Genomic DNA, 9999 nt, shown 5'->3' on the forward strand with positions numbered 1-9999 from the left:
ATTTGAAGATACTCCATGTCAGCCATTAACCAAATCTGGATAGGTACTCCATGTAAGCCAGTCACCTCACATTAAGTACCTATCCAAATTTGGTGATGTCCTTACATGACGTACCTACCCAAATTTGGTGACTTACTTACATGGAGTACTTACCCAAATTTGTGACTGGCTTACATGGAGTACCTACCCAAATTTGGTGACTTACTTACATGGAGTACCTTACTAAATTTGGTGAATAACTTACATGGAGTACCTTACCAAGTTTGGTGACTGCCTTACATGGAGTACCTACCCAAATTTGGTGACTGCTTTACATGGAGTACCTACCCAAATTTGGTGACTGCCTTACATGGAGTACCTTACCAAATTTGGTGACTGGCTTACATGGACTACCGTACCAAATTTGGTGACTGGCTTACATGGTTAATGCACCTTTTAACTTAAAACTTTGAAGCTGTCATTGTTTTGTCATTTTGCCATTGATGAAATATTTGGGGTTAAGCATAACCTAGTTTGACTTTTAAACAAGACTTAAGCCCCTGCATAAACTAAAGATACTGTCTCCATAAGCCATTGGTCATTACACAAGGATTGTTCACTAGTGACAGCTGCTCCAAATTAACAAGACTTGAAAGATTGACGATCTGAAACAAAGTACACATAGCAGTAATCTGAATAACCAGGGTTTACACATACATTTAAAATGTACTCTTATGTGAACAAGGATGGAATAGGTGCATACATTTAAGGTTTTTGAACATGGCTTAAGCCTGAACCTGATGTTCTGTTCAACCCCACAAATAAAATGCAGTAAAAATAAAGATTTGTTATCCCATAGCTTGTGGGCCACGCAAGGAGACTTCGGCCAAGTCCTAACACTCAATTTAAAGGCCAACGCTCACCCTACAGGCATTGCGTGCCATGGAACAATTTTCACATGAAAATACCCCCAAAGCTAAAATTCATCCAATCACATCACTAGGATAAAGAATGCCACTTTCCACAACAAAAACAAATGGTTGGAAAGCCTGTCGGTTGAAGGTGGGCCTTAAATTGTTGAAAACAGGAAGCAAACAGGAAGGATATCAAAATAGGGTGTGAATTTGATTACATGTACGTGTACAAGAATTTCTGGACAAAAGTGACTTAACCCATTGACCCCTCGGATTGTCAGAAACTTGATAGATTTTACTTGTCTATGGGGGACAGTTCAGGAGTCAATGTGTTGATGTGCTGGACACAATGGAGTGCATGCTCTGATAAGGTGATACTGTCATCAGCTAATAATATTATACTTTGTAATGATGGATTCCTTTAGTCACTTTGACTGAGGGACAGAACATGGAGAACCGTTTTTTGCCAAAAGTGATGTCTTGTACCTCATTTAAATCTGAGATATCATTGTCTGCTAATGAGAGTGTACAGACTGAAGTTGACAACTCGTCTTTGATGATTGCCAGAGAGGATATCAGGTTCCCATGAAGCAACAAAGTCTAGATAAATAAAAGGTAACACACGAGGTTGAAGGACAAAGTTTGTGTACTGTATCTATTTATTTTAAAGGATTGTGACTAGCAAGAGTACAAAGCATGGACAGTGCTAACACGTACCGTTTTACGTACTAAACATGCAACTTGCAATCATCACAAATCAACACAGTGTTTATGCAATCTAAATTTGAATACAATCATTCGTATGATTCATAAGATGTCCATCAATACATACAAGCTTGACTTTTCTCTAATTTTTTACAAAATTTAAGTGAAACAAAATTAATGCACAGTGTACGTATCTTTAAATATATGTAAATTTATATAAGACAAATCCAAGAAAAAGTCTCCACTCTGTTTTGTTGTGGAGTAAGATGCTAGAGGAGGTGATGAAAGAGACAAGTAGAAGAAACAAACACGAGAAACAGATAAAGAAAAAAGGAGTACCGGTGACACTACCTACAACTGATAGTTTAAGTGGTACATCAGTAATAAACTTAAGTGTACTCAATGTCGTCAGAGCTCTCCATTAAAATGATTATACCATGTATACTGTACCTTTAATTTCTTAAGGGTCCTTAAGCCTGAGATAACAGCAATGCTGTTGAAAGAGAAACATAAATTATGCAGAGTAAATTGACTCTACATGTTTTCAGTGTTTATTTTACAATATAAAAACAACTGGTTTTTCTTGTTTGGTAAATTATTGTAGGTTGAATTCCATCAAGGAAACACTGGGTGATCATTGTAGTGAAATATTTCGAAGCTACATTTTTAAGAGTCTAGAGGGTCTGATGGTCATGATTTTGGAAATGGCAAACAGATCATATTCACATTCTCACTATTGGACTAGAACTACCTTGCATTGGAGGATAATGTGGGGGAATATATTAACCCTTTGACTCAAAAGCCAGCCTGAATTGGCTGTACTCACATGTAGTACTGTACTACTCTGTCTAACGCCAGACGATTTTACTCGTCAACTGGGAACCCCCGGGAGTCAATGGGTTAAAAAATATTTGCACTTGAAAAGATTCCCTCACATTAGCCTCCTTTGCAAGCTAGTTCCAGTCCAATACTGAGAATATGAATAGTCTATTAAACTCACAAGTTGAATACAATCAATGGTAGTCAGTTTATCAGCATTCATCCACTCCAAACTTCCTACCTGTTCTCAGACAAGTCAAGGTGGTTCAAGTTAATGCTTTTGTCTAGATTTTCAACTTCCTACAAAACAAAGTACAAAAGTAAAATTAATATTGGGCACTACTGTATTTGAAACGAGATAAATATTGTTTTGGGTAATAGACCATTGCCACCTTAGGAGACCTTTTGAATCAAACATTGTTTTTTGAGTGACTCCAACTGTGAAATCATCCTTACACCATGCAGCAAGTAAATATAAGTACCCACAAAAGCTTAATTAAAGGGCTTATGAGCCTTAAGGGAAGCTGCTTGCAAAAGCAAAGTTAACATCTCATTTGTCTTGCATTCCCACTTGGCCACATTTAGTTCTGTGAAACTAAACTACAATCACCCTTTTCTGTTTCTATCTTCATTTTCACCTAGCAAAGTGACTACCAATAGCCCTTTTCACAGTTAGTTTTTCTCAATTGCATTACAATGTAATCTAACGTGGGTGCAAGGCAATTTTCGGGTTAAAACTACAAAATAGCCCGCAATTGCCTCACATACATGCTAGATTACATTGTAATGCAAATGAGAAAAACTAACAGTGAAAAGGGCTATTCCTTTGTTAACCAGTCATGCACAAGGCCACTGCTGTGAGTATGCAAGTACTATTAGTCCATTCACCAGTGTGATTGTACTCAGGTCATGTGACTTCCAAAGAGAAAAGGTTACAACTTGGTGTTAAAGATTACAAATATATCCTAATTAATGCCAATAAGGAAAACCTCTATGTTAAATAAGTACCGGTATGAAGTAGTGATGATGACTGGTACAAAAGTGCATGCAGGGTGTAACTGCATGATTTCTCAGGTTTTTATGAAACCCATGAAACCTGTGAAACCCAATGAAACTGTGAAACCTGTGAAACCATGAAACTCAATGAAATCATGACACCAGTGAAACCCAATGAAACCATGAAACCTGTGAAACTCAACAAAACCATGAAACCTCTAAATACCAATGAAACCACGAAACCCAAGAAACCATGACATCCACGAAACCAGCGAAACCATGAAACCAGGACACCCAAAAAACCCCAATAAATCAGCGTAACCATGAAACCTAAGAAACCATGCAGTGACACCCTGTACATGCCTTTTGTACGAGTTAGCAGCAGTAGTATATAATAGAGGGATGTCTAATTAGAGCAAACTTGTGATTCGTAACACCAATTAAGTTGTAACCAAAAAAGACATGTGCGACCATTGTCTGAAATAAACGGAGTTTGAGTACAGGTGTTTTATTGGTACTCTAAGCCATTGTCATTTTGTTTGGGGCTAATGTTTAACAACCAGAAGAAATATTTCACCTAGATACTGACACAAACAAGAAAATAAAATTTCTACATATTTTTACCTCAATGCTGTTTCCAGACAGGTTGAGCCATTCAAGATTCTTCAGTGAGCTAATACCTACAACAAAATGTTTTGAAAGAAACAAGGTAACTGTAAGTACAGTTGGGGAGTCAGGGTGGTTTAGTGGTCGATCAACCATGCCTCCCACCTCTGTCTGTGACCCGGGTTCAACTCTTGCTCGGGTTGTATGTGGGCCGAGTTTCAGTCGATCTCAATCTGACTCTGAGGGTTTTTCTCTGGGTTCTCCGGTTTTCCTCCCTCCTCAAAACCGACTCCTGGCCTATTCCATCAGGCTGTGGTGGTGCGCTCCAAGGTCATAAATGGGTCATTTTCAGGGGCTGAGCACCTAACTGGTAGCACAGCTCCTTCGGTTCAACCTTGTTGAGCTGCAGCCTTTGTAATTCAGTCTCTGACTGCGAGAAGGGGCAATTTATAAAAAGTAAAGTCTCTGTTACAAGCCTAGAAGGCCCATCAGGCCGGCCCTTATCTCCGGTTTCCGTAGCATGAAGCGACTAGGAGTATTTTTACTCCCCCCTGGATGGGATGCTGGTCCATTGCAGGGTTTAATCCCCAGCATTTTCACTGGTACACATTTATACGCCTGGGTGGAGAGAGGCACTGTGGGAGTAAAGTGTCTTGCCCAAGAACACAACACAATGTCCCCGGCGAGGACCTGAACCCGGACCACTCGACACAGTGTTGAGCACTCTAACCATGAGACCACCGCACCTCCCATGAGAAAAGGTGATTAGCAGGTCAGATATTTCATATACAGTAGTGCCATTATATTTGAAAAGGAGATGATTTCACACACATCAGTGGAAGCATGCAAATTAAACCAGAACCAAACCTTTTGGAGCTTTATTTGGTTACCATACTTAGTTACCAGTACTGGTAAGTTTGAATTCCCAGCATGGTTAACAACTCTAAAAAGAGGTTCAGATATTTAAATTAACATAATGTTGGTACAGTGCATGCCTGTATACCTTCAATGCAGGGAATATTATTATCACTGAGGTCCAGTACTCGTAAACCCTGAACACCACTGATGCCCTTCATGTCGTCAATCTGGTTACCTGCCAGAGACAGCTATGAAGAGGAAAAAAAACTTTATGAAGATTTAAACACTCTTTCAGTCAAAACAGCTCAAGCGTTCCTCTGATGAGCGGATTGCTGAGTTCATTAATGCAAAATTCAAATCAAGGCTCAGTTCAAAACTTGAAAATTTCATTGGAATATTGCTGGCTTCCAGTGCCAGGCCAGTGTGAGAATTTCACAGGTTTACTGATTTGCATAATCTGTTTTCACTCTAGCAACATTACCTTTCTCATTGTTTATTGTAATGTTACCAGTATCCTCTATGTAGACACTATGTTTTTGAATTCCAGAGAAATGAATTTAAAAAGAAAGGCAAATAACTTTTTTTTTACGACCTTGGCAGATTATGCAAATTGGTACTCCTGTCAAATTCTCACGCCAGCCTGGCACCTGAAGCAAGCTATAATACAATCAAAATTCAAGTTTTGAACTGAGGCTTGATTTGAATTTTGCATTATCAATCTGAGAACCAGATTATTGAAGTGATTCCTGAAATAAAAATTGCAATAATCAACTCATTAATCTGCTCGTCAGAGGAACGCTTGAGCTGTTTTGACTGTAACAGTTGTGATAAATTTAGCTGCTCGCTTCCGTCACACAAGCAGAGCGACACCTGTGATGTTTGATTATGAACCACTAAAACAAATTTGTAACAGATGGAGGGCCACAAAGTCCAAACAGCTGACAATATCTTGTACAGTAAATCGTTTTCTTCCATCATTTGGTCAGAGATCGAAATGTCTTTCTCGTATCTTTCAAGGCTAGCTGCTTCCAGTGGCAATGAGACATTTCAGATACACATGCAGTAATTCCTGATAGCATTTCTGCTGATTTACTAAACAGATATGGAACAGTTTTAGAAATCTCGATGCTTGCTGAAAAAAAAATAACAAGAAATGCCTTAAAGGGACTTAACCGAATGTGCCTTGCTGATTGTAAAATACTCATGCGGATACGGCAAATTCCAAATACGCACATTATCGATCCAATTGATTGGCATATTTCTTTGATATTATTTGCTTTAAATTATAACGCTTATAATACAAGACAATTTCTGGTAAACAAAGGAAAGGATTTGAGAACCAATGTGTCGATTTCCCTCTTCATTCCAATCAATTTGCAAATACACATTTTTTCGTGTGTCACAGTTGCGACACTTTATATAGCTTCAAGCAAACAAACTTCACCTCGTCCTCTCTCCACAGTGGGGTAAATCAACCAGAACAAAAAACCTAGGTGAAACCTCGGCATTTGGTTACTGGAGATTGAATCGGCGGTTTCACCTATGAAGAACTGCAGCAAATGCAATTTAAATAGTTTTAAGTGGTACTGAAGACTGAAGCAAAACAACAAGATGGTTATTACATACACTGTAATTTAGATACACATTACTTGCATTGACTAGAGATTTGTGTGGGATCAACAGACTGTACAATTGCTCATCTAGATATGACACTTAATTTTTAATCTTTCATTTCTGGTATTAAAAAACTTATGACGCAAATGGCAATTTGATTCTAGGTTCTTGCCTGTTGTAAGTGTGCAAAGTACTGCAAATTCTCCAACTTTGATATCTCATTGTTACTTAACAGGAGAGTAAAAGCAGAAATCCCCTCAGGAAGACACTCTATTCTCTTCAAATGATGGTCTGAAAGAAGAGAATGTAACATATTTAGGACCAGATTGCATAGCACAGCACCCGTAATACTATTCAGACAGAACCTTCTAAAACTTGGCTTTAAAAGATGTTGGTAGCAGTATTGTATTTATCATCTCAACTCTGTATATTGTTATCCTTTTGTAAATAATTGAAAGAAAAAGTCTTTACAGGCTTCTTAGGGGAAAATGAATGATTTTTTCTGCTTCCAAACATACCCGTAAGATCACCGAGACAAGAGCAACAATCGCTAGACAAGAGCCTGTGATAGGGTTCAAATCCACCAGTGTTCTATCATTGTTATATCTATAAGAAGTATTGGTCCAGGAGCCTTGTAGTTGTTGCCTAGCCATTTACACCATTTTAAGTCCAACATAATTCAGTTAGATCACAATTGGTGAGACTGAAAGTCATGTCTACGGATGCAGAAAAACAAAACATGGTGTGGCCAGTTAGATTCCTTGTGAGTGTGGTAAAGTATTCACCAGGAAACTGTGAGATCCATGCAGGAAAGGATCACAGCACGACAGGGACAAACAGAGTCATGTATACGACTTCACTATAACCAGAACTTGGTCTCTCTACATACTCTTACAAGACGGGCCACTACCCCCTCTCAAACAAAGTAAAGTTTATTGATTGTGGCTCTTACTGGTACACCTATCCACAAAACAACAATAAAATTCCAGGAGCATGGATGTCTACAATGAAGAAACCATGAAGGAGATCAATATAGCAGCAGACTGTAGAGGGAACAACTGTGCAGAATGTAAAACATCAGTGCAGAAGTAGACCTCACTTCAAAAAGGTCCTTCAATAACGATCAGAATAATATCAGCAGACCATTGATTTGCGCAACCAGTCAGCTGTTTGCCAGATGAAGACTATCAGATTGCAGTCAAAATGAAACAACTCACATCTGTAGTGACTACGCTTTACATCACGACACAAACGATTAAAATTAACATTAGTACTATAACTACTGTCATGAATAACGCAATCCCTTTGTCCACAAATTTTAGGTGGTTTAATATTAACCAGACTCACTAGAGAGATTGATGACACGATTATCAGCTTCATCATCCGAGACATTTTCAGCATGATTTGATGGCATGACTTGACAACATCTACAAGATCAAATGCAAAAGTGGTAGAGTGGATGACATAAGATGCTTACCACAAAGAGAATACCTTCCATAAGAAGCTCATAACCTTGAAGTTTTTAACTCTCGTTCAGAGCTGGGGCTTTTTTTAGTTTAAAAATGTCCTTATTTGGATGTAAGGTAGCTTGTGCATTTTCCCACACATGCAGCCTAGATCTTATTTTTGTCCATATTTAGGCATAAAATTGGTGTCATAAAATCCCCAGCTTTGTTCCAAGGAAAAGAGTTGCAAGTTAGACACTTCAAGGTAATGTGCTTCAGCTTCCATGTTATGTTGTGTTCCCATAAACTGTCATCCACTGAATTCATCAAATATAAGCAACGGGTAAGGGGCCGTTGACATATTCACTTTGGCCCAGAACTAAACGTGAGGGGGGGATGGGGGAGGGGGGAGTTGAACATGAAAAGAATGTAAATTGCAATCTTCTAAATTCTGTCCTTAGTCACCATAAATTCTAAACTTAACTGTATTCTAAAGCTCTTGCCATTTACCTTGGGCTGATCAAACAACACTTTCCTTTGAAAGACCTCAGGGATCCACATTCGCAGTCGTTTGGTTGTCCAAGACGACTTAAAACCCGTCCGGACGAGTATAAAAACTCCAAAACTCGTCAGTTGGACGAGTGAAGTTTTAATTGATGTCTTTTGTGAATGAAAGGACGACGACGACAGCTACGAAAACATTGTCAAAAAATTATATTTCCGGTAATCGTTAGTTTTTGTCCTTCAGGAGCATTTGAGAGTAATGATTCCAATTTCGAGTGAGGCCTAACACTACTGTGAAGTTTTTATACCCAATTATTTCATCAGGGATCAACCCTCGTATTGGAATTGGGCCCACACAAGGACAAAGAAAAAAGGACAAAAACTAACAATTACCTAAAATTAGGCTTAGGCCAAGCCAAATTTGTCCTTGTGCACGGCCTGCTCCCGTTCTGGCCTTGTAGCTCAGTCCGTAGAGCAGCGGTGATCTAATCCGAAGGTCGTGGGTTCAAATCCCACCCTGGTCAGAGTTTTTCTCTGTCCTTGTGTGGGCCCAATTCCAATACTAGGATTGATCCCTGATGGAATAATTGGGTATAAAAACTTCACAGTAGTGTTAGGCCTCACTCGAACTTGGAATCAATTATATTTCCCATTACTGTAAACGGTGTGGATATTTTTAGAGAGGAAAGTGAAATTCATCGCCAGGTGCTCTAGTCCTCCATGCCACATGACCTCAAATTTGATCATTTCACGTTGTTGTCAAGACGAAAACGGCAAAGAAATGTCTCAAAATGTAAAACGCACGTGCAGGGCGTGTGTAGTATTGTTTTTAGAGTAAAAGGCGCCAATAAAACTTCTAATACTAGATACAAGATCCTGACCTAATTTTGGAATTTACGTCTGCTTATGTTTTCCAACGAAACTTGGATCTTAACACTGAGCAAACGAATTTAAGGTTATGTACACAAAATTGAATATTACTTTTCATAACTTCTAATAAGATGACTCGTAGGTTATTCGAAAAGCTCTATTCACCAGGCAAACAAAGCGACATTCTGTACTCTGTGGCAAAGTTATTCATATCATCTTGTGAACTCATCTTCGAAGTAACCGTGAAGGCTGCGCTTGCTTTGTTGCAGGAATACATCTTGCTCTCAATCGGTTCCCCAAAATTATTTCGTAGGACTTTTATAGAAAAGCATGAGGCTAAGAACTAAGCACATAAAACTTACCAAAGGTGCATTTCAAATCATCCCGCTTGAGGTTTTAAAACTACTGTAGCTTGACCGATGAATTTCTTTTCCTGTGTTTACGAATCGCGCGAAAAAACCTTCTAGTGCTAGGCCCACTCGGAAAAAACTACCCGACGGAAACTTTTGTCCACTAACCCAGCCTCTCCGTGTGAGGAATGTATGGACTATGGACTGCAAAAAATTTGTATGGGAATCCCGATAAAAGACTTAAGAAAATAAGCCTTACGTTATTGTGATTGTGAGTAGGTTCCTTCCTGTGTGGTCAGCTTCCAGATTCAACGCGATGTAAGCCATTTTTCAATTCCT

At 38.9% G+C, this 9999-nt stretch overlaps 1 protein-coding gene across 1 annotated transcript in view; it reads right to left on the reverse strand.

Annotated features, from left to right (window-relative positions):
• LOC138027078 (uncharacterized) overlaps positions 1–9754 on the reverse strand; it is a 20693-nt gene extending 10939 nt beyond the window's left edge. Inside the window, exons 1-9 of the mRNA XM_068874579.1 lie at positions 9673–9754; positions 7839–7918; positions 6664–6782; positions 5023–5125; positions 4038–4093; positions 2659–2717; positions 2049–2091; positions 1380–1493; positions 559–644 (exon numbers count right to left, since the gene is read on the reverse strand). Of these exons, the coding sequence (XP_068730680.1) occupies positions 559–644; positions 1380–1493; positions 2049–2091; positions 2659–2717; positions 4038–4093; positions 5023–5125; positions 6664–6782; positions 7839–7905 (647 nt within the window). The 5' untranslated portion in view covers positions 7906–7918; positions 9673–9754. The remainder of the gene's footprint in view (positions 1–558; positions 645–1379; positions 1494–2048; positions 2092–2658; positions 2718–4037; positions 4094–5022; positions 5126–6663; positions 6783–7838; positions 7919–9672) is intronic.
• Between the last annotated feature and the right edge of the window lie 245 nt (positions 9755–9999).

This window comes from Montipora capricornis, chromosome 12 (genome assembly GCF_036669925.1).
Source record: "Montipora capricornis isolate CH-2021 chromosome 12, ASM3666992v2, whole genome shotgun sequence".
NCBI classification, from domain to species: domain Eukaryota; kingdom Metazoa; phylum Cnidaria; class Anthozoa; order Scleractinia; family Acroporidae; genus Montipora; species Montipora capricornis.